The sequence below is a fragment of the Thamnophis sirtalis genome, unplaced genomic scaffold (assembly GCF_051295495.1).
Source record: "Thamnophis sirtalis isolate CommonGarterSnake01/CBP01778 unplaced genomic scaffold, rThaSir2_p1.2 scaffold_12, whole genome shotgun sequence".
NCBI classification, from domain to species: Eukaryota; Metazoa; Chordata; class Lepidosauria; order Squamata; family Natricidae; genus Thamnophis; species Thamnophis sirtalis.
This window is the reverse complement of record NW_028261392.1, coordinates 62375964-62401623: the sequence shown is the minus strand read 5'-3', so window position 1 is coordinate 62401623 and position 25660 is coordinate 62375964. Positions and strand designations below refer to the sequence as shown.

The window sequence follows — 25660 nt, the reverse complement described above, 5'->3', positions numbered from 1 at the left end:
TTAAGCAAGCTTATTTCATTTGTACATCTATTTTAAATATTACAATTCTTTTCAGCAATTAACCACCCAGAATAGCTAGACAGTGAGATAGGTGGCACCTAAATTTAATGAATAAATAAAATTCACTCCTCCATTCATACACAAGAAAGCTCATTCAGTTTTATGATCACCTCAGGGGAAAAAAAGCTTTTAAAAAATACACCTGAAAATTGCCCGTACCGAAGTGTGGATTCGTTTCCAGGTATTTCTGCATAGTGTATATCAGATTCCAGCCAGGCAAGAAGACAAGGACTGCTCCTACGGCATTCAAGGTCTCAATATATTTCAACAAAGCCTCAATGAGTTCAAAAGGAGTTTCCTTCTCATTCATCTGGGCCATGCGGCTTTTGGTTTCTAGGCCATATTCATCACTACAGATAAGGTTGCAGTTTGCCTAGAAGAAAATTGAAATGATGGATGAAATGTCTGCATGAAAATAACCAAGTTCCACCATTCAACTAAGTCATACCTCTTCTCTTAGAAAATTTTATATATAAAGATATGGTAGACTTCTCACTAATAACAGTATTACTATGCAGATCACTGCTGGGATTGAAAAAGCAGAAAGATTCATGAGTGCTCCAAATCAAAACGACTGCAATGATTGACTCAAAACAATCATCCTAAGTTCCTTATTAAGTGTCCTATTTTCAAATAGAAACAGTTTATATTTTATATTGCGTAGCATAACAAGACATAATAAAGCTCAAAGTACTATACAAAGACATATGCTATTATAAAAGATGTATCACCACACATGCTTTGTCATTATAATTCTAGCTTTTATAAGCAATATTGGAATTTTATGCCATTATAAAAGATGTATCACCACACATACGTTGTCATTATAATTCTAACTTTTATAAGCAATATTGGAATTTTACTTCGACTAAAAATCCTTAACAGCATACTTACATCCTCATCTTCAGTACCTTCTTCATCTTTATCTTTCTTTTTCTTATCCTTCGGTGGAGGAATAAATTTAGTCATTTGAATACAATCTTCCAGAAAATATTCTACAACCAAAAGAGTAAAAATTACTGTAGAAATCATCTGATCAGCTAAATGCTAGTTTCTGTTGCGATTTGAAAAAAACATATTCATTTGCTAGATTTATATTTTGCATTTCTTCGTACTTCATCAACTCTCCCCCTCCCTCAGCAACAAAGTTGTCTGTAGATAACCCTCAAAATTCTCAAGTTGAAGGCTCATAACAACACATTGAGGCATTAAAAGGATAAAAATAATATTTTCAAGTCTATTTTTTTCCTTCACCAATGAAGAAAAACCCTCTTTTTTTTCTATATACAGTATTAAATCATACTTTTCATTGTTCCATGCTTTTTGACATTCAAAATATAATTGTAACATAATCACCCAAAAGGCTCAAAATCACACAAATAGCTCAAGCTTTTCCATTACCCTCCCCAAGAAAGAAACAGAACACTTATTTGAATGTTCTACTAGGCGGGTGTTTACCTTGAACTGGATAGGTTCTACCAAAGACTTCAATAATAGGGCAATTAAAAAAATATTCACAGAACATGCTGGTATCAATAGTAGCCGACATGAGAATAACCCGGATTTCAGGATAGGCTTGAACAACATCCCGCAGAACTACCAAAAGGAAATCAGTCTGTAGAACAAAAGAAAAAGGGCTGCCTTTTAATAGGTTTTGAAAAATGGAGGTAATTATTATATTTAAGGCTATCAACTTCATCTCAGTTTATATACCAGCATTCAGTGATATATAACTAATCAAGGAGAGAAGCAACTTAGAACTGAGGAGAAACTTCCTGACAGTGAGAACAATTAATCAGTGGAACAGAAGTTGCCTCCAGAAGCTGTGAATGCCCCAACACTGGAAGTCTTTAAGAAGATGTTGGAGAGCCATTTGTCTGAAATGGTATAGGGTTTCCTGCCTAGGCAGGGGGTTGGACTAGAAGACCTCCAAGGTCCCTTCCAACTCTGCTATTGTATTATTGTAAACTAACTGAAGTATTTTCCAACTATCTGAACTATTTTCATAGCATAGTAGAGTTCTGTATATATACACACAAATAATTCAAACCATTTTGTACAATTTTCTGCCAATCTCAATGCATTTGTCATACTGTAATGAGACTCTTGAATTAGAGCTGTATTGTTTTGTAAGGATAACAGACACAAAAAACCAAGAAAGTGAAAGCTTTTTTAACTAAATACTGTGACACTATTTGCAGGAAGTATTTACAATACTGCTTCCAGTGTTCAATTTCTTCCTGAGCCTCCCTTTCATAGACTATCCCACTCTTTCTCTTCTGCTTCCTGCCCCATTTTCTCCATTTCTTTCCTCTGTTTCTGAGCTTCACAAGAGACTGAAAAGAATGGACTGGAATGTACTCTCATGTGCTCAGCATGGAACTGCTCAGCCAAACACCTACTACTACTACATTGGAGGAAGAACCACTGTCAGGGTTTTCTGTCCAGTCCTTCCCCAGAGACCAGGGCTGCTGTACTGACAGCCAGTCTCCTCCTTCCACTCTGAGGTCTTGGGTGAAGCCACTATCTATAGCCAATCAGGTCCCACCTTCCCATTCTTGGGTCTTGGCTGGAGCTATGATCCCTCTGGGTCTTCGCTTCCCTTCTTCCAGGGAAACCAACCTAGGCCTTTCTTCTCCCTTTCTGATGAACCCAAAAAAGCTTCTACACTTTTAAACTTCTTATGCCATCACTCCACACGCATACATTTTACCTCCTCTCCTTCTATCTCTCTCATTCAGATGTTAGATCATATCAGCAATGGGTCTCCAGCAACTGAGGAGGTTGGTGTCCCTCACAGAGTTCTAGTTCCCAACACTTATATGCCAGACTGGACTCCTGTCTCACAATCTCCCTTCATCGACCCTGGCTAGTAGCCAAGCCAGTTAATCAATCCTAGTGACAGTACAGCTATATTTGAAGATCAGCATTGAGCTGTTGTTTTCCTTTTTACTTACTACAATGGCTAAGTCATGCCAACAGTCAGCTGCCATGCCAGATCACAAACCCATATGCCACAATATTTTTCCTATGAAGTAGGCTAAGTAATGATGCTTTGTAGATGTAACCTATAATAGTTATTTTTTAACCATCTTATTATGAGTGCAGTGCAATCCAAACTTCCAAGATTGTGTTGTTACTTCTAATTATTTATTGTATGATAAATGTGCAATTATCCTGTTTCAAAAGAAAAAAAAATGCTTTCAAGGATTCGGGACACTCAACTCACACCTGGTGGCAGGTCTTTTAGAAAAGGAGCTTGTGCAGCTCCTGATCGTGGTTCCAGGAAAAGGTGTGGTCAATTTAAGCAGGAGTCAGCATGCATAACTTGAGTAAATCCATATGTCTGAGTCATCTTTCCCCCTTTGAATTTGTATTTTTCCAATAATTACTGATAATGGATGCAATAGACAAATTTTTTCAGATTTGTTCAAGATTATTAGATTTTTATCCTGATTTTTTATATATAACTCCAGTATTTTATATAATACTCCTACCTCTTATTTCCCAGCAACCATCTTGTAAGGTGGGTTGGCCTGAAAGAGAGTGATTGACTCACAGTCACCCAGAGAGCTTTCATGCCTAAGGCAGGGCTAGAGCTCATATTGTCCTAGTTTCAAAGCCAGCATTTTAACCTCTACTCTGGGGTTAAACTGGCTAGATGTACACGGTTATTTTACTTCTATCTTTCCCCCAGAAGGGAGTAACTTTTACTATAGATAACTCTAAGAAGCTATATGTGAGCAAAGCAACTATTTAAAAAACACTTTTAATGTAAAAATATGTGTGCAGTACTTGGATAGAATGCAAATTTTCATGATGACCGAAAGTGTATTGACTTTCATATGGTGCAACAGCAGGAACATTTACAAAATGTATGGCAAATAAGCTCTGCTTGGATAAATTAAAAGCTTACTCACATTAATGTCTCTCTCATGAATTTCATCCACTATGACATGACTGATTCCACGAATGCCAGCTTCCAGCTTTCTCAGGAGGACACCTTAAAAATAGGTATTTATCAATGAGGATGGATGAATTAGGATAAATGATTTCTCTACCGAACAGATTAGGGAAGACGCTGTAAAGCAACACAGTTACTGATTGTGAACATATCATCATGGTTTGTTAAACTAGTCAAATACCAGTCAAACTGAGTCATATACGCAAGCAGAGTAATCATGCTGAGGTCTGCCAATTCCTCATTTATTTTTCTTCTTCCCTTTTAGCAGTTCTTACCTTGAACTGTGGGAAGCTCATAAGTCAAAAACAATTTACAACCCAGGAACTAAATTAAAACCTTTTTAAATCTCATCCTTGATTTCAATTCATTATGTATAAGAAGAAGAAATGGCAGAAACAAAACCTCCCACAAATTACAATTGCTACTATCTGTTTGGCAGTTATTTACTATTCAGCCCAATACCCAAAACACTTGTTTTCAATCACCTCTGCATGGACAATAGGAGGCACACATAACAAACGTTTCTAGCACCAGCCATTTCATATTGTCCAATAGAGGTATGAGAAGAGATTCTCTATTTTTGTCTACTAACCACTCTATCATGACCTATATATTTAAACAAGCAACACCCACCTACAGTGCAGAACATCACACTGGCATGTGGTCGGGGAAGCATTGATTCAAAGCGAACACTGTAGCCACAACTACTTCCAGGCTCTTCTCCTCTTTCGTAAGCAACTCTTTCTGCTACAGAGACAGCGCTGATCCTCCTAGGCTGTGTTAAGAAAAGGTATCACAGGTGGAGTAAGAATCCCAGGTCACCTCATCAAAAGGAACAAGTCCACCAAGAAAAGTAACAGAACTGAATGAAGTTACGTAAAGCATGCAAGACTTTTATAGATGTCCTGAAAATTTGAAATTAAAATATTACCTGCTGGAAATCTAAATATTTGCAGTTATTTGTATATTAAGGTGCTTAAACATTCCTACTGGGAATTTACAATATGGAATGCTGCTTCAGGTATTGTCTTTATCCCAAATTCATTTGGAAGATGTAAAAAAGAACTATGGATATGAAGAACTTTAGATACAAAAAGAAATACTTCAGACTGTTTACTATATGAATTCAAGAAAAAATGCAGCCTCTATAACGAGGGGTTACCATGCATGATGTACACACTTGTGTCTCCTATAAAGCACCTTTTCAGCTTTGGATCTAAAAAGCTCCTATCGAAAAGCAATTCCAATGCCATCAATGTAAAATAGTAGACTGATTGGAAATATTCGCTTGAATAGGTTTTTCACCTGAGTGACAACAATATTGCATTCTGCAGCTCTTCCACTGTGGATGCATTCATCCAAGATGTACTGTGGAACCTGTGTGGTTTTGCCACAACCTGTAGCCCCACGGATGATCACAACAGAGTTATGATTTATGGCGTCCAGGATTCTTCCCTCAAAGTTCTTCACAGGCAGGGTTTCCCTCTCTTGAAGAATCTGACAGGAAAAAGTTCACTGTTAGTACTATGCAATTATGATCCATTCATCTCCCAAAGGTGCTTTTTCAAGAGGCATGTCAGGCCCCAACATATAACTTTTATACTGTTGTTGCTCTCTAGCCCGATCTAGTGGCCAGAGACAAATACCAAGTATACTGTTTGAAGCTGACCCAACCCATTTTACCCATCAGCCCGCACTCTCAAACCAAGTGCATGCTGGGAAGCCAGACTCAATTTCCTTTAGCATTTGGAGAAGGCAGAAGCATATGGTCATCCAAGGACAAATCCACATCCCACGCAGAGCATTTAAATTGCTTGTATTTATTACTTATGTTCAGCAGTAACTCAATACTGTCTATCTTGTATTTAGTTCTCACTGTATGTATCCATATTTTCCCCCGTTTCACCATATCCTATTATTTAAATAAAACATTCAGATCTATGCACATGGTCTGTTTTATTGGAGGATAATAGGTGGGTTTAGCTGCACGTCGAGCCGCACATGTGTAGTGGGGACAGAACAAGGCAACTGAACTTTCTGGTTTTTCTTTGAAGACATTTCGCTTCTCAACCAAGAAGCTTTTTCAGCTCTGATCTATTAAGTTATTCATTTATAAGTTCTTCTCCAAGTATATTTGTTTAGCAAACCACTGTCCTTCAAGTTCTGTGACTGAGATTTTAAAAGGAGCTTTAAACAGATTCTTCAGCTTATTGATGTAAAACATAAACATATTGTTAGAAAACCTGATGAGATGCTAGACCACTTGTGTTATCATTTCAGAGATATTTCCTATTCAGAGATATTACCTAAGCAGAGAAATAAGCAAAATAACAGGGGAGGGGGGAGGGGATAGGAAGCAGGAGAGACTCGACTTCCTGCCAGCTTCTCAATTGAGTTTCCTTGTGTAAATCTAGCAGGGGGTGTAAGAAATCTTCCTTCCTTCTGTTTCCAGCAGCAGGTAAGTGAGTGCTGCTGAGGGAGAGAGGGAGCAAGGGCAGTAGCCCAATAGCAGCCAGTAGTACTGAAGCAGCCACAATTTTCTCAAATTCTCTTGGGAGTTCATATGTCCCAGATTTTGGACACATTCTGTAAATTAGCCCATCTGAGGTACCTTAGTTCAAAACTGTTGGCCTATAATGTTCACTGTTTCATCCAATTAAAGGTTATGACAAGAGTTTTAGAAGCATATTGACAGAAATATAGACTCTTCTTTTCAGAAATGCCGAAGACTGGATAAAGATATATAAATATGTATTTTAAGTTTGGCTCTCTATTTTAAGATATAGCATACCCTTAAGGAACCTACAAATTCAAGTATCTGCACTTACTTTCTTTAGTTCCTGGTCATTTTCCAGCTGATACAAGAGGTTGTTCTTTATGTCAATACTGATCTGTTCTGGTGTAGCCTGGAAACAGAAGATAATTAAATGTATAGCTCATCTATTTCTGAAGACACTTTATTTATGTTGCATGTGAAGATGATGTTTTTATATAAATATAAACAGGAAAAATAGATGATGATGATGATAAGCAAGGGATTTATGAGAAGCTATAAATTGTAGACTTACATATGACAGAGGACCCTCATCAATATTGCTGCTAGTCCATGGATTCCAGTTTGACTGAGGTGGGGACCATGGCACAACTCCCGTTTGATTCTGCTTCTGGGATGGTTCAAAGTGAGCTAACTTTCCAATGCTGAGCAGAACAGGTGAACTGGGATCTTCAGGCTGCCAAGTCAAAAAAAAAATGGCTCTGAAAACTCTTTTAACAAAATTCTAGGAAAGGAAACACAATGCTTTCTTGAACACATACTCACTGGTGGAATGACTTCAAGACACATATCATCTACAATTCTCTTCAACTGGTTTTCCAAATTAGAAGTGAGATTGATATCATAAGGCTCTACCTATCGAATTAAAATAAATATCCAAAATAATCATATAAAATTAATCTCAGGCAATAAAAGAAATCAAATATTATTTACTAGCACTGAAAAAATTGCACAGAAAAAGTTATGAAATATTCATATTCAATCACCTAAAACCATCAACATATATTTTTAAAAACAAATGTTATTATGGACCATGTTTAAATCCACACATATAAAAAAATCTAAACAAGAGATAGTAAGAATGGAAACAGGAAGCATATACATATTTCTAGGTATTGCAAAGGGACATCATAGCAGGAAAGCACTTCTAATATATTATAATATACTAGTTAATTTATTTTATTTTAATACTTCACTCTCCAAATGTCTTCTTGGTTGATGTCAATTAGGAATATCTTATTGTCCACTATATGCATTAATTTAAAATTATTCTTTCTTAAGCTTAGTCATCCCACTATTGAAATACTTTTATATCCCCAGGAAAATAGAATGGCACTGCAATATTATAGCTATTTACGTAAGGAAAACTTTACATCTAGTACCACAAATTTCTAAATCACATATAGATAGTCCTTGAATTATTTCTCCATTTGTTCAGCAACCATTCGAAATTACAGCAGCATTCTAAAAATGACTGGTTCTGTTGGAGCACGCCAGTGGTCATGTGACTCATGGGGTGGGTTTCAGCTGGTACGGATTGGTATGGGCGTACTGGTTGGTGAAATTTAGCCTGCCTTCCTGTACCCGTTCTTCCGGAGACCTTGTACTTCCTCCCCTGGCCTGCCCCCCACCTCCACCCCCAGTTGCCGCTCGCTCGCTCCCCCCATCCGCCCAGTTGCTGCTTGCTCGCCCCGCCTGTCTACACCAGGCTTGCCCCGCCCACCCACTTCTTTTGCTGGAGCGGAGGATTGGGAGAAGCCCACGTGGCGCACGCTGCTCTCTTCTCTTTGACTGTTGCCTCGTTTCCAATGAAGAGATGGGGAATCCATGCGATTTGCATGGATTCCCCACCCCCTTCATTAGAAATGAGGCGGCTGTCAAAGAAAAGGGAGCAGCGCGTGCCACGTGGGCTTGTCCAACAGCCGAATCTTCGATAGGAAAAAAAGCTGTTTGAAATTAGCCCTCTCTGCCGCTCTGCTAAAAAAGCGGGAACCAAGGCTAAGAGATAACAGGATGACTAACCATATTCGGTAAACCCCTAGAGTGGTAAGAGGCTGAATTGGAAGCTCTGTGAATTGGCTTGTAGGACACAGAATGCCGTGATCATAGGCTTTATTGGGCACCGGTTTTAGTTCATAGAATATATCTACGAATATAATTGGGAAGGGATGTGTGTGTGAGAGGCGGGGGGATAGAGAGAGAAAAAAAGAGAGGAAGGAAGGAAGGGTGAGAGAAAAAGAGAGATAAAGATAAAAAGAGAAAGAGAAAGAAGGAAAGGGAAAGAAAGAAAAAAGAAAAGAAAAAGAAAGTGGGATAGAGATGAAAGAAAGAAAAAGGGAGAGAGAGACAAAATGAAGGAAGGACTTATGACCACAATTGAGCCCAAAATTTTGGTTGCTAAGCAAGAGCGTTGTTAAGTGAGTTTCATATTTTCCAAGGTGGCCACACCCACCCGGTCACATGACCACCGAGCCACTGCCACAAAAACAGGCCACACCTACAGAATAGGTTCTAAATTTTTTTGAAACCCACCACTGATGTGACTGGTATGTAGGTGTCCAGCTCACAACACAGCCGTGGCAGTCACATGTTCATTGTATGCTCCTCTCCCTTCTTCTCTGCCAGCTTCCCACAAGCAAAGTCAATGGAAAGCCAGCAGGGAAAGTTATATAGTAAGTTACTCCTGCTGCTTTTTCTCCCAAGGAACCTGCTATGGAGTAATGGATCTCATACTCAATGGCGCCCACCCATTCTGTAGTATGCAGAATCTTCTTTAATCTGCATGTAATCTACCCTCCTCCCTCCCCGCTTCAGTTGGTGCACCCATGCACCGTAACATCTGCCTACAGCACATCCTTTCTCCTTGCTTGAAATTCCTGCTTCTTCCCACTTAACGACCCATATGGTCCTGGGGGGTGACGATGTCAATCAAGATTGCTATTGCTAAGCAGTGCAATCACATGACGTTGAGCTTTATAACTAGATCCCTTAGAACAGCAATTCCAGTCCCAATTGCTGCCATAACCCAAGGACTACCTGTGTCCATTTTTCTTTGTATCCTGCTTTCCAGGACTACATTATTCTCAAATTACAAGTCAAACTAATGAAGCAGTTACAGACTATTATCTGCAAAACTCACCGATTCACCTTCTTTCTTCTTGGTTTGTCCAGAATAAGCTTCAATGATGCTCAAATGATAGAGCTGTCTGACCAAAGAAAGAGCACAGGACTGTGCTGCCAGCTTTTTATTTGAGCCATGCTCACGAGCAAAGATTCCTGAAATAGAGGAATGCTACCTCTGAGAGCGATTAACCAAAGGCCATCCTTTTATTCCTTTGTTTTAGAAATCTGTTCCCCAACTGTGGCAACTTCCAGGTGTGTAGACTTCAACTCTCAGAATTGTCATCAATGGCCGTGAAATTTTGGGATTTGAAGTCCACATATCTAGAAAATACCAAGCTTAAGAAACTGCTTTAGAATGAAAAAGTTAAAACACAACCATAGTCACAACTGCCTAAAAATCATCCATGTGTGAGCTCTGAAATTTTACAGATAACAGAAATTTTTAGGAATGTTGTATTTAGATTGCGATATAGGTGTAGTAGTTTTAATTAAATTTAGTCAGCTGTGTATGACAACTCCAGGTAATGGGGATGCGGGGAAAGGTTATTTCACAGTCTGAAAGTTCTTTGATTGCAAACTCCTAATCAACATGAAGCATTCCAGTATACTGAATCAATTCAGGCTGACTAATTTCTCTAAATGGAAAAGAATTCTTTTAAATTGGATTGATATATTATGTCAAGATGTTCATTTCCAGTAACACAAGGACTTACTTCTGCCCAGCTGTTTGACATAAATAGTCATTTCTGCAATGAAGCTCCTGCAATACATTCAAAGAAGGCAGCATTAGTGCTTTACTTCTGAGGAACCAAACAAGGGATTTCCAAAATAGTTGTCTAACAAAATGCTGTGATAAAACCCATTAATATTCACATATTCACACTGAATTAGAATTCACATTTTAAAATAATTCTACCCTGAAGCAACACTAGTTACTGTGTTTCCCTGAAACTAAGACAGGGTCTTATTTTCTTTTGACCCCCAAAATATTGATTGGGCATTATTATCGGGGTGTGTGTATTGTTTTGGGGTTGCCGGATGGCTGCTCTCTTGCGAGCAGGCGCCCGAAGAGCCAGGCACAGCCTCAGGGGGATATGGCTGTGTTGCACTGTCGTAGCAGCGCAACACACCAGCCCTGAGGTGATCCTGCTCACGAGCAGCCACCCGGCAACCCCCCTTTCCAGCCGGGCAGAGCGCCACTCACCAACCCAGTGATATCCCAAAGGTGCTAAGCTGTGTGGTGCTCTGCCCTTCCCCCTGCTCCCGTGACTTGGCGCATTCGGGATACCCTTAGGTCAGTGCATGGCGCTCTGCCCAGCTGGAAAAGGAAGTTGCGTGAGTGCTTGTTCTGTCCCCAGCTCGTGTGCCTCACAGCCTCACGACAACCTGGCCTAGCTCTCCCTGCAGGGCCAGGGCGCCAGCGCCGCAGCTCTCCGAGCATAACCTATTCTCAGGCTTCCAAACTCCGGAGATCCACAGCCAAGTCTTCCGGTAGCGGCCGCTCTGGGAGTACACTCTATGGTTGTGGGCTGGCTGCTGGCAGAGCGTGCTGGCAGAGCGTACTCCCAGAGCGTACAGCCAGAGCATATTCCTAGAGGGGCAACTTCTGGAAGATTCAACATCCTACCTCTATGCTTTGGAAGCCGCAGAAAAAGCCATGTGGAGACGGCAGCGGAGGTGCCCTGGCTCTGCAGGAAGAGTTAGGCAACAGCACTGGGAGGCTGAGAGGCGTACAAGCGGGAAGCGGAAAAGCCGCTCGCGCAACCCCCCTTTCCAGCCATGCAGAGCCCCATTCACTGACCTAGGGGCATTCTGAAGGTGCCAAGCTGCGGGAGCCGGAGGGCGGCGAACAACCGCTCATGCGGTTTGGTGATACCCCTAGGTCAGTGAATAGCGCTGTGCCTGGCTGGAAAGGGGGTTTGCCAGGCAGCTGCTCAGCTGCTGCAACAGCGCAACACAGCCGTTCGACCCTGAGGCTAAGCCCGGCTCTTCGGGAGCCCGCTCACAAGAGAGCAGCCGCCCGTCAACACCCCTCTCCAGCTGGACATAGCACCACTCATCAACCTAGCAATATCTCGAAGGCACCAAGCAACCCGAGCCTCCCCCCACCCCCGTTTCTGCAGCTTGGTGCCTTCAGGATACCGCTAGGTCGGTGAGTGGTGCTCTCCCTGGCTGGAGGGGGGGGGGTTGTCCAAGGGGCTTATTTTCAGGGCTGGGCTTACATTTTTGCTCACCCCAAAAAATGTGGCATGGCGTTATTATCAGGACATGTTATATTTTCGGGGAAACACGGTAGTAGTTTTTCCAAACATGTACAATTCCCATCATGCCTTAGGGGTTAATGTAATGCTGAAAGAATTTAGAATCTGTAAACTGTATTTCTTGGGAGCGATGATAAAGTTTAAGAGATGAAACATGAAACTCTCAAATGAATATGTAAGTAGGATTAAAGATTTCATGCAAAATAAAATTCTATTTTGGATTGAAATTTATTGGATCCTTTCTGCAAACAAAAAAACCCAGTAAGTCACTAAAGGCCCAGGTCACATTACAAATGGTTGACTAGAATTTTGCTTGGCTCTGCCTTAGGGGAGCCAATTTATGATTAGGCTGGCAAGATACATACCTTTCTTTCTATAAAGACTATACATCATTAACAAGATATCCAAGGAATATATGCTCAACTTTGGGACTTGCCTCCAATAAAACAATTAAAACAAATAACTTGCTGTAATTATTTCAGTCTGTTTTAGGATCTGATCAGTTAGGAATACTCTTATTTGGTAAAATAAATTTATACTTTGATAATTTACCTAAATGTTTTAGTGAACAAGGTTCTAATATGCTTATTTTGAACATGCATTAATGTTCAAACAGATAATCTGATTTCCAATTGTTTAACCAAAATACCATAAAAATCAGCCAGCTCTAGATGAATCAACCCTTGAAATTTGTGTAATGTTTTAATTTTCATAAATGGCTTAACTTTGGGTAGCACATTTTTCATGGTATGTTGGTTAAACATTCAAAGGTTTATTCAGCCACAAATGGGCTTAGCCATGACTATATATGGGATATACAGATAGTCCTGGAGAGGGTGGCACTGCCCCAGATGGACCTGGTGCATAATCTGGGGGTCCTCTTGTACTCCCAGCTCTTACGATAATATCAGGAGGTAGCAATGGCCAGGAGGGCCTTTGCACATTTTAGAATTGTGCGCCAGTTGCCCCCATTCCTGGATTGGGAATCTTTGCTCACACTCATGCCCTCGCGACCTCTCATCTGGATTGTTGCAATGAGTTCTACATTGGGCTGCTCTCGAAAAGCATTCAGAGGCTTCAAATAATGCAGAATGCAACTGCACAGGTAGTAAAGTAAAGGTTCCCCCACACATGCGTGCTAGTCATTTACAGCTCTACGGGCAGTGCTCATCTTCATTTCTAAGCCAAAGACCCAGCGCTGTCTGAAGACATCTCCGTGGTCATGCGGCTGGCATGACTTAATGCCAAAGGCGCACGGAGCTCTGTTACCTTCCCACCAAAGTGGTCCCTATTTTTCTACTTGCTTTCAAACTGCTAAGTTGGCAGCAGCTGGGACAAGTAACGGGAGCTCATCCCGTTACGCAGTGCTAGGGTTTCGAACCATTGAACTGCCGACCTTCTGATCGGCAAGCTCAGCGTCTTAGCCACTGAGCCACCGTGTCCCTGCACAGGTATTATATGGTGTCAAATATTCAACACATGTAACACCAATATGCTTCTGGGTGTAATGGCTTCGTGGCAGGTTACCTAAGGCAGTGGTCTCCAACCTTGGCAACTTTAAGACCTGTGGACTTCAACTCTGGGAGTTGAAGTCCACAAGTCTTAAAGTTGCCAAGGTTGGAGACCACTGACCTAAGGGACTGTCGTCTTCCAGTCATTTCTGGCAGATTGGGTGTGTTATGGGTCTCATCAATGAATACAAGTTGTCACGGAGCAGGAGACATGCCTTCTCCACCATAGCCCCTGCTCTCTGAAACTTTCTCCCTTCAGAGAGCAGGAAGACCCAAACCTGACTGGCCTTTTGTAAGGTCATGAAGTCTTGGCTGTGTGCCCAGGCCTGGGCCCCATTTCTTGATTGTATTAACATGTGTAGTTATAGTTCTACTTGGTGCCATATATTTTTGTATTGTTTTAAATTTGGTCAAAATTTGTTTTAATATTTATGCTACCCAGTGCCATTTGTTGAGATAGACGACCATGGAAATCAAATCAAGCCAATCAATTAATCAAATGCATACTTTTAAAAAGCATTACTGTATAAACTCATTCATAAGCCCATCCATAGATAAACTGAACGGACATTTTGGGTGCATTCTGGCACCCAGTATTTACAGCATATGCTTTTTAAATCATTTGCTCAGCATTTACTCAACAGATATCTCTAGCTATGTAAATATGCATACAAACAGGCTATTGGTTATTCTAAGGAATTACATTAATTTTAAACATTCTAGGACTGCTGAAGAAGTTTGAGATCAGATATTCAATATAACAGGAGCTAGACTGATCATTCTGAGCATTTCTTCTGGAAAGTGGTATGAATTTAGCCAGATTTTGCAAAGATTACTGAATTTAAAATCTTGCAGAGACAATCTCCACAGATTATTTTTAAAGATAAAATACTGTAGGAAAAGTAAGTTATATGTAAAGCTTTGCCCAGATATATTAGTTATTTCTCTGCAGATAAAAAAATCAAACTAGATGATACTAAGTTTATTCTTAGCTCCTTCCTAAGCCACCAGTGAACTGACCTTCAGGCACAGCGGCTTCATGAATCAGAAGACCACTGGCTCTCAGGGACAAACAGCCACCCTTTCATTAATGACACCGATGTCAGTATGTTTCTCAGCCAGGCTTAAATTCAGCACTCAATTCGTTTCCTCCACCTGGGGGGGGGAACAACGACACCAGAAATTAGTTTACAATAGAGTCCCATGTGATTGCTTAGTACAGCCTAAGCAGCAGCACATGTGTGAACAAGCAAAAATCTCTGGTGTCGCAGTTGCCCCCCCATTCAGCACAGAACTTATACTGAATTACTATTGAAGTCCTTTTCCTGATGGAAAATTGATTTTGTGCAACAGGGCAATGTGTTTAGGTTTAAAAAAAATATTGCCTTTATAGTAGCTTCCAATCACAGAATTTACACATTCACCAACATAATTATATATGTAATTAAGTACCTATTCTGTTCCATTATGTGGAACAGGAAAATCTCCATGATTGTATTTCTACAAAACAATTCTCCATATTTCACGAAATAAACTAATTAGTAACTTAATAACTAATACAATACTAATCAAATTTTTAAATATTTATTGCACAACCAACCTACTGGAGCCTTGAGCATATATCCTCTTCCTACCACCTCATACATACAGGAAGAAATTCAAAGTACTAACTACCAGTTTTCAATTAACCAGTTATTCATTAATGTGAATTTCTGTCAGTTTGAATTGTGATTGATGGGAAAAAAACAGGACTGCACAAAAATGATTCATTTTGTTTTTTTAGAATCACAAAGCCACCAATTTAAGGTAAACAGACTTTGATTCTGGGTATAACAGAGATTTCTAGTTAACTGGGAAACAGAAGACTACAATCTCTGGCACCTGAAAGAGCAGAAGAAATGAAAAGAAGCATAAGAGACCCAAGGCTTAAGAAGGTTGTATCAAATCTAGATCAAAAAGCAACAAAATAAAGTGTGGGTGTGTTTAATGGAATTTAATCCTAAGCATATGTGCCAATTTTGTAGCTTCAATGTTAAGTTCTGAAGCTAAAAAGGTTCAGTGCTACTGAATTCTTATATCTGAATGTTTAAATATAAACATTCTAATCTCCAAATTAAGAAATTTGTTTAAATGTACCATTTCAATGTACCACCCACTTCACTTTCCCCCATATCTAGATGAACCCATTTCAACTACTGTCAGCTACTAGGAAAGACACTGAGAGAGTGTTTTGGGAAAAAATTCTCAGTTTGCTTATTTTAACAATCTCACATCATTAGGTTTAAAAGACAATGGGGGGGGGGGACGATACAGTACTTGGCAGGACACATTAAACACTGCAATTCCATGGGGATTTGTCTTCTAAGAGTTTTTTTATCCCAGACAAAATTACATTAGGTTTCATATAACTGACAGTACATTCATTATTCTTCTTTTTAAAACTATGCCAATTTATGCCTAAACATAGTTATTTATTTAGATATTTTTAACATAATTTTCTTCTTTAGAGATGCAAGAAATCCATCCAAGCCTTCCTGGGAGTAACAAATTCTACACCCTGGAATGCTCTTGGGAAAACAGCAAACAGACCGAGAAACATACTGTCATCCATGCCTCCATCTTCACCAAGTAAATGTTAAATAAAGCTTGTACTTGGAAAAAAGAACATAGCAGCACGACTTCAAGAGCTATAGAGGAAAAAGTCTAAAATGGTAATTTATGAATATGATAATCCTGATAGTATACAACAATTGCACAAAGAACTATCTTTTATGGAAGCTGGAAGGGAAATGACATGAAGTATTTCAAATCAGAAATTGAATCAAACCTCTGAATTTATGTATCAAACTACATCAGGCATCATCTATTATTTGTTGGAGTCAAACTAGGAAGGCATTAGAAGCCTTGGTAGCTTTTCCCCTTATTTCTTTTCCTTTTTGAATATTGAATCCAAAGCTATATACAGCTATTTTCTTGTTCAGTATTCAGAGAGCTGTATATTTCATTTTAGAAAGCATATATCATGTAAAAGCAAATGTTTAACTAGATTTCTTTAGAGTAATGTTCATGCAAAAAATACAATTGAGATACCAACAAAACCAAGACTAATTTATGAAGTTATTAGACGGTGAATAGCTTCACTTTGGTTAATTTTGGATGTTTGAAGGACAGGTAGGAACAGGAAGACAACTGAAGGCAGAGACAGAGGAGAGAAAATTATTTCTTTATCAGCCTATTATATATTTAGTCAATAATATATTTACTACTACAGCTTTGTTTAATATTGTAAGGAACTTTGCAGTAGCAATTAAATGTCAAACACACTGCAAAAATCAAGGCTTGACTGGCAAGCCACTTTATATTATAAACCTCTTCTGGGATTACATGAAGGTACTGCATCTCCAAACAAATGGGATTAAAATAAACATCAGGAATGTGAAACAAATGCAAATTCAAACTTTTTTGGTGTGCATACACTAGCTTTCTACACGTAACAATTTCTATCTTCCCTATTCCTTTAAGCATCCAGTAATAGTCTCCATGAGTTTTTGTTCAAATTGTAATTTAGATTTTAAGAACAGGCATGGTACTGATTTTTTTCACACATCAACACATTAGCAAATATTGTTCCCAGGATTTTCTGCTTTTCAAATTTAATAAGATACTGTATGACTATTATATAGATTGTGAGACAGAACTAAGAACATTCTTTAAATTTTACTACAAAATGACTGAAAACTATTTACAAATTCAAGGAAAGAGGGCAAAAAATAATAAACATTGGTTACATTATTTAGGCCATTTAAATGGAACAGCTGTTGCTTAATACTCTGCTAACCCATTAAGGTATCTCTATTTAGAGATGAAGAGCACACAACCAGCTATTAACAAGGAAAATGTTTTTCAATAACATCAGTCTTATGAAAAAAAAACTGCCAAACCTGTTGTGATCAGGTCCCACTTGAGTGTATTTATATTCGCCTTGGATTTTTTCCTTTTGGAAAAACTGATTCAGACGGGCTTTAGCATTCTCCAAAGTCCAATTTCCATGAAGGCCAGCATTTAAATCAATTTCTTCTGACTCCAAAGTCTAGTAGCAAGGAACAATTAACTTTAAATTGCTATGAACACTACTCTTAATTTGATTACATGCTACTGTAAAAAAAAAAAATCTTTTAACACTTAATTATATTCCCTGATAACCAAGTGGATTATTCCCAGAAAATGTAAGATTTAGTGCTCCAAAAACTCTTACTTGGAGAACTCTGAACAGATAACAATAGGAACCTTTGGAATCTTATTTCCTAGAATGTACAGCATGATTGTATTATAATTCAGATACATTATTACAGATTTAGTTAGCAAAGGAATAACTAAACATTTGTACTATCTGTTAATCAAAGTAAAACTGTCAAAATGTTAACATGATTATATATAGCATTATATATACTATAGCAGTGATGGCTAATCTAATGTTGGCTAAAGCATGTCTCCTGCATGCACAAGAGACCCGAAAATCAGCTGGCTAGTGGGAGGCACACTCACATGCGCAATAGAACTGAGCTGGGGCGACAGCTCATGTGCACGCAGAGAGAACTCTGCGAGCCACCTGTGACACACGTGCCATAGGTTCAACATCACTGTGCTATAGGATTATATCTGTGCTAAAGTATTTTAGTCTTGCATCATTATCTTGTTTTACTTAAACAAGAAAATGATAGCTCTGTTGACAAACAAATATTTATAATGAAAAATGAGCTTGGTTAATAAGTTTTCAAGAAAAAAAACCTTACAGCCTGGACCTCCTGTTCTTCCTTCCGGGAGTAATAATCATTCAAGTTAGCACCACGATCCCACTGAGCTCCACCATAGCCAGAATTTCCAACTCCTGTTTCAGTAAAAGTAGTACCAGCATCTAGCAATGGGAGGAGAAAAAAGCATGGTTACTAAAAGTATTAACATCTGTGATGTAGATAGTTTTAACATAAATGTCTGAACCTCACAAATACTGCCTCTGTCCTGCCCGAATAACCTTCATTTGAAACTGACAATACACACCCTTATCAGTGAACAGAGTAAGGTACATTCACTTTCTGAACAGCTTTCAAGATTGATTATAACATCAAATTCAAAACAGATGTGGGGACAGTGATTACTCAAAAATCTTTGTTTATCTTAATGACTCCTAATAAACAAGAACAAACAGGAATTGTAGCTTAGGTCTGGGGAAAGGAAAAAGAGGGTTCATCGCCTCAATTTCCAATGTAATTTAAGTCCAACTTTTGAAATTACTTGCTTTAAGTGTGAAAGAATAAATGCTAAGTATAAATAGATGTTTATTTTGATTATTTTCTAATTTTAAATTCTAGCTTTTTCCTAATTCCAAGAACAGATATTTTAGGAATTTAGATTAGGAAAAAAAATAAAAAAAATTGGGGGGCTTTTTCTACAAATTTTGTTTACCATACTTCCTGATATTTTGAGAGATGTAAAGCAGGGTATAAACAACTTAAAAATGAAATGAATTAACCATAGCAACATAATATAAAATTAAACTAAAACCATCAACAGTTCTTGTTAATTTTAAACTATTTGTCTCACTGTTTTAATCTTTTATACAAGTTTTATGTATTATAAGATGCTCAGAGTTGTGACAATGAAATGGATAGTGAATAAATTTAATAAACAAAAACAAAAAACGCAGAATATTTGACAGGTTATTATTGAAGAAAAACACAGGTTTTACAAATACTGAAAAATATTTTGTCAGGAATTCTGAGGTGAATCCAGATTAAGAATAAAAAAAATCAAATAAGTCAGTTAATTATGTTGGATCATTGTCAGATGGGACTGAACTTCCATTGCCTAATAAGCACGATTTTAATTTGTTTGGTAATATACAATGTATTGAGCATGCAGAGGTTGACTGACTTACCAATTTCTGATTTGAGAGCCAAATGAGGGGGAATAGGCCCTCCCAAAGGAGCATCAGGTCCATCTCCAATATCTGCTCCAGAGGCACCTTCAGTAGGACCACTCACTGCTCCCGTCTAAGCATAATAAAAAAATCTGTAAAATTGCAACTCGTACTCTACTAAGAGTATATTTTCAAGCCAGATGCACCTCAAGTAGAATTACTATATAACAGTCAGGTTTACTGCTACAAAACAAAGGTGCATATATAACTGCATTTCTCTGCATGACTGTGTTACAAATATATTGCCCCCCCCCCAAGATAGAATGTACCCTTTAACTTGAGTTTAAAAAGGTTGACATTTTTAAATGTTTAAAACGTGCTTTAAGAAATCTCGCCCTCTAATCCTGAATGCACATATAATGAATAAATTCCACAGAATTTTGGACAAAAACATTTCTGAATAAATGCCTCCCTCCCTCCCAATGGTGTCTTCTCTTTTCCTTTTCAAAATAAATTTTGTATAAATCAAAATATTCAGAATCTGAAATGAAGGATATAAAGCAAGTTCTATAGACTGATGCAAAAAGGGAAAAATTGTGACTTCCAAATATGGTTTCTCTTAAAACAAATTTTGAAAAAAAGTTTCAAGTAATGTTATTAATAAAAAATACTGCTTCTCTTCCCCAGACAACAAAATAGTGTGCAAAAAAAAAACAACAACAACCCATAAGCACGATAAAATATAACACATATTCTGCAGGTGGTAGTTATCACTTACTCCAAAAGCTGGAATTTCTTCACTTTTGATTTCATTCACTCGAACAAGATAATTAAGGAAGTCTCTTGCAGCATTGGTCTGAGCATCCTTCTTGTTGGTGGAATTGCCCATACCAATATAGTTGAAACCTGTCACACGAACCTATTATAAATATAAATATATTGCTAAATAACTTCAGCAAGATAGATGCCTGTTGTATAAAGTTAACATAGCTTTGCAAATCTTCTTAAAGCAACCTTGGTCAAATAGCAAATCCTACAGCAGGATTTGTATTTGCAGCTCCCACTGTTTGTTTGACATGGAAAGTGCAATTCAAATGAGAGTAGTAGCAATATGTACTGTTGCTCTTACCCTGAAGTGATTGCATGCTTGCCCAATTCACTCTATAATCAGTTTTGTTTGGATTAGTCACATGATCAATACAGGTTTTGATTGTTTTTCAATCAAAACCTTATGACCCAAGTCTCTACCTCTGCTTTCTTTCCAGAAAGTTCCAGTCATAACGTAAATATAGAAAATAAAACTTCCCTCTAAATTAGATTTTTCTAAGTAACAGATGGTATCTCATTTAAATATTTTAGTTGCTTTATTATACTTTAGATATTTTTGTTTCATTTTGCAAGCCATCTGAAGGTCCAACCTTGAGGAGCAATGGGATTTGAATTAAGAAATAAGGGCAAAATTTATGTAGGTAAATCATTTTTAGCATTATTAATTTAACTAAGAAGTTAAACACATGCTTAGGTCTCTCTGAGAAATAGGAATCAAGAAAAGGTTTAACCTGGACTGGCTTGTATCTAAATAAATATACTCTGTAAGTCTTGCTCTCTTTATTTCTAGCTAAGCCATATATTGCAGTTCTCTATGTCAGTGTTTCCCAACCTTGGCAACTTGAAGATGTCCGGACATCTTCAAGTTGCCAAGGTTGGGAAACACTGCTCTATGTAATATAAATTTAGAAAAATCTTTGTGGAGGGAGCTGGTGAATAATTATTCTGGGCAGTCATTCAATGCTCACCTCACACACAAATTTCTGCCTGTTCTTGTTGCCCACAGCACGGATCTCATAAGCGATGGTGATTTTTCGCTTGCCACACCAAGCATATAGGAAATTCTTCACATCCCCCATGGCAGAAGCAGCCTGAGGTAGGCAGCACCTATGGAGTAAAAGTACCAAGCGTTAGATTGCCAATGTATTTGTACAGTGACAAGCCTCTGCACAAATGGAATAAACAATTATCTGGTCACAGGACAAATTCAGGAGTTGTACTTGAAAATAATTTGTTGGGCGTTCTCTCACATGCACACACATTCAATTCCAAGTAAAAGGAAATATAGGAAATCATAGCCTTCTTTATTAATCATATATTTTCCTGTTGCCAACAAATATCTCTACCACTTTATAACTCACTTTTATATCAGAAATAATTTTGGAATGGAACAATGAAAAAGCCTTACCCGTAGGACATATTACCCACCAGACAAGCCCATTTCCTACTGTTTTTGTTAGCTATTTTTTTAATTGAAAAGTTTTAATAGGTTTTACAAATATTTCCCCTTCCCAGAGCAAAATACAGGGTATAAACATTTAACAATCATACACTAACATAAGCTAACTAACTATAACATTCTACCTCCCTCTTGTACTTTAACTCCCCTTTTATTAAGCTAACTTTAGATAAATTGTAACATTCTTTGTTCATTCATTCATAAGCTAATTGAAATTTCTTAGTCCGGTATTTATTTTGAATGTAGTCAATCCATCTTCTCCATTCCAACTTCTATTTCTCATCTGAATAATCTTTCCAATATGCTGAGATTTTAGCCATCTCTTCTAAGTTTACTACTTTTAATGTCCATTCTTGAATTATAGGCAATTTTTCCTTCTTCCAGCAATCTTGCTGCCGTTATTAAATTCAGAATCAAATTAGTCTCTATAACTGTACAGTCTTGCAAAAACAACTGAGGAGTAAACTTTATCCTCTTTTTAAGAATATTTTGAATAATCCACCATATTGTTTATCCAAAATGCTTTTAACTTTTTTTTTACAAATCCACCATACATGATAATACGTAGCATCAACACAATCACACCTCCAACATTTGGATTGTAAATTCGGATACATACAATGTTTAGGATCTAAATACCATCTATAAAAACGTCTTATAAAAATTCTCTCTCAAGTTTTGAGCTTGCATAAATTTTACAGGGAGAGGAGGAATTCTGGGAGTTGAAGTCCACAAGTCTTAAAGCTGTCAACTTTGAACACCCCTGGGGTTTTTTTTTTTCCCTAAAGGGTTAGGGGTGCAAGGGTCTAAATATCATCTATAAAAACGTCTTATAAAAATTCTCTCTCAAGTTTTGAGCTTGCATAAAATTTACATTTCTCACCCAAGTTTAGCTGCTATTTTAAGATGCTAGGAAAGGGGTCCTTGCAATCTCAGGAAAACCAGTATTTTCCTATTCGAGTGGAAATGCTCCCTCCTTATTCCCCTTCTTTGCTTAACTCGGATCTTGCGCTCAATCCGAAAGGAGATGCGCACCTTTGTGGTGAAATCCCTTCTTATTCTTCTTTTAACGCAGCAAGCGAGGTTTGTTAAAATCTCAAAATGGATTAAATGGACTCTTCCCACCCAATTTCAGAGATGCTGAACCACCCAAAGCGGTTTGACAGCACCACAATTCAATGCAAATTGTAGCCTGAGGCAACTGCCGTTATTCCCACCTCTGAGGAAAAAAAGGGCTGCGTTTCCCTCACAACCAAGCAGCTTTACTGCGCATGCTCTTCGCCAGTTAGACCTCTCGCGCTTCCCCTCCGCGCATGCGGGTTCTGTGCCCGCGCGCGTCGCGTCTGCGCAGTTCTTCCCTAAATGTTATATGGTCTGTTTTACATTCGGAAACGCACGGCGGCCCCATTGCGCAAAAAATAGATACGCATGTTTGTTTTTTTAGAAAAAAAAATAGACGCAACCTAACCTGGTCTTGAAAACTTTTGTCTAGAGGAAGGCGAGGCAACGCGGAAGGCCGTCCGCTCCGCTCAGGCCCCTCTCGCAGACTCCCGTCCTCAGCACATTCTCAAGATGGCGGCGGCTTTACGCTTGCGCAGACTAACGGCTTCGTTTCGAAGAACGTCTCTTTGGGAGCGCGATGAGTACAGCGCCTCCCGCGGGAAGGCATAGAATTGCAAGGTATATAAGGGAATGGCGTGTACAGGCTTTCTGAATGGGAATTGTGTAATGCAGTGGTCTCCGAGCTTGGCCACTTTTAAGACTTGTGGACTTCAACTCCCAGAGTTCCTCAGCCAGCTGGCTGAGGAACTCTGGGAGTTGAAGTCCACAGGTCTTAAAGTTGCCAAGGTTGGGAGACCACTGGTGTAATGTGTTGGTTCTTGGAAAGCACATAAAAAAAGGACGAGAAAAAGCTCATAGAACTTGTCCTTGGGGTAATAAACAGATGATAGATAACATATTAAGAGGACATCATAGAAACCTATTGATAATACTGTACTCTTTTAAGTGGGGATCTCGGGAGGGGAACTTATTTGTCTTAGCAAACAATACTCGGGGCACCTTAAAAGAATAACAGTAGTAATAGCAATACCAATAGCAGTTAGACTTATATACCGCTTTATAGGGCTTTCAGCCCTCTCTAAGCGGTTTACAGAGTCTGCATATTGCCCCCAACAACAATCCGGGTCCTCATTTTACCCACCTCGGAAGGATGGAAGGCTGAGTCAACCTTGAGCCGGTGAGATTTGAACCGCGGAACTGCAGATAACAGTCAGCTGAAGTGGCCTGCAGTACTGCACCCTAACCACTGCGCCACCTCGGCACTCCCATAGTGCCTTATGGGTCAAAGACTATTTCACAGGTTCATGAAATAATTGCTTCATACACGATTGGGGAATAGGAACCATAGAGAGAGCTTAAATTATAATGAAAACTGAGGGTGCAGACTTAGCGTTTAAGCTTGCACATACAGTATATAAAAGCAGAATAGTGATTATTTCACGTGGCAACATAAAATCTTCCTGTTGGTAAATTAACTCCTTCAAGGGTATAGAATACTATTAACTTTTTCCCCAAGTCCAGATGTAATTACTTGTCTAATTCAGCTATATATTGGATTCCTTAGCCATGTTGCTCATGGTGTATGTGGGAGGCAAAGTATGTGGGGCAGAGGCAAGCAGCACAGGAATATCACACTCCCACCAGTCCGTGAAAAAAACCCTCTCTCCACAGAACTGGTCCTGGGTATCCAAAAGGTTGGAGGTCACTGCATTAACGCATTTCTGGCAGGTGATCATCCAGGTTCTGTTCATAGAAGTCAGTGGTAGGAGAACTCCTTCATAAAGCAGCCGGCTCTGCTGACTTATAGCTTAGACAGTCAGGAAATTCCTCTGTCATTGGATCTGTTCTGCCCCCTGGGTCAATAAAAAATAAGCCAACCCACCAGGGGTGGGTTCCTGCCAGTTCTAACCTCTTCTCTAGAAGAGGTTCCACAAATCTACAGTGCCGTTTAGAACCGGTTCCAGCGCCCTCCCTCCCCCTGCCCGTCCGCACATTATCAAGATGAAAAGCGAGAGGAGGAATTCTGGGAGTTGAAGTCCACAAGTCTTAAAGCTGTCAACTTTGAACACCCCTGGGTTTTTTTTTCCCCTAAAGGGTTAGGGGTGCAAGGGTCTTGTAACTTGACAGCTTTAAGACTTGCGTGCTTCAAATGCCAGAGTTTCTGAGCCAACATTTTGGTTGCTAAGCAAGAGTGTTATTAAGTGAATTTCACCACATTTCACAAGTTGGCCACGCCCACCCAGTCACATGGCTGGAAAGCCACACCCACCCAGTCACATGGCCAGCAAGCCACTCCCACAAAGCAGGCCACACCTACAGAAGAGGTTGTAAAAAAAATTTGAAACCCACCACTGTAACCCACCCTTTTCAAGTATTTGAAAACACTACTATATGTTCCTTTCACTTTCACTTTCCTATACTCTAATCCAGTGTTTCTCAACCTTGGCAACTTGAAGATGTCCGGACTTCAACTCCCAGAATTCCCCAGCCAGCAAATGCTGGCTGGGGAATTCTGGGAGTTGAAGTCCGGACATCTTCAAGTTGCCAAGGTTGAGAAACACTGCTCTAATCATTGAACTATCCCTCAAAGGATTTGGTTTCCACATCATTTACCACTTCAGTAACCCTCTTTCAACTTGTTCTAAAATTAGGGTACTACAAATGGATCTAACCAGGGCAGAGTAAAATGGAACAATTACTTCCCATTTGCCTCAAAAGGGTAATCAAAAGCAATACTCCAATTGGACACATTGCACAGTCACTTGGGAAACAATCTTTACTCAATCAACAGCATTTAGGGAAACAATTAGCAGTAGTTAGCAATCAGGCATCAGCAGGGAACCGGCTGCTGTGAAACAATCAGTCGTTCTTCTTTGTTTTCCTCTGTTCTGTCAACATTTAACGTATTTCGATATTTATTA

The 25660-nt window shown here is 39.0% G+C and overlaps 1 protein-coding gene across 3 annotated transcripts in view; it reads right to left on the bottom strand.

Moving 5' to 3' along the window:
• The window catches only part of DHX9 (DExH-box helicase 9), a 33692-nt gene extending 10429 nt beyond the window's left edge, over nt 1-23263 (bottom strand). The window contains exons 1-17 of one of the 3 annotated variants that reach the window (XM_087726946.1): nt 23146-23263; nt 21187-21325; nt 20169-20309; nt 19409-19523; nt 18267-18388; nt 17415-17563; nt 10415-10461; nt 9718-9854; nt 7344-7433; nt 7093-7254; nt 6853-6930; nt 5330-5521; nt 4658-4799; nt 3981-4063; nt 1519-1675; nt 955-1055; nt 220-433 (exon numbers count right to left, since the gene is read on the bottom strand). In XM_087726946.1, the coding sequence (XP_087583072.1) occupies nt 220-433; nt 955-1055; nt 1519-1675; nt 3981-4063; nt 4658-4799; nt 5330-5521; nt 6853-6930; nt 7093-7254; nt 7344-7433; nt 9718-9854; nt 10415-10461; nt 17415-17563; nt 18267-18388; nt 19409-19523; nt 20169-20309; nt 21187-21297 (2041 nt within the window). In that variant the 5' untranslated portion in view covers nt 21298-21325; nt 23146-23263. Of the gene's footprint in view, nt 1-219; nt 434-954; nt 1056-1518; nt 1676-3980; nt 4064-4657; nt 4800-5329; nt 5522-6852; nt 6931-7092; nt 7255-7343; nt 7434-9717; nt 9855-10414; nt 10462-14493; nt 14629-17414; nt 17564-18266; nt 18389-19408; nt 19524-20168; nt 20310-21186; nt 21326-22560; nt 22682-23145 lie in introns of those variants that run through there. The other 2 variants (XM_087726947.1, XM_087726948.1) reach the window with 2 other exon arrangements.
• Between the last annotated feature and the right edge of the window lie 2397 nt (nt 23264-25660).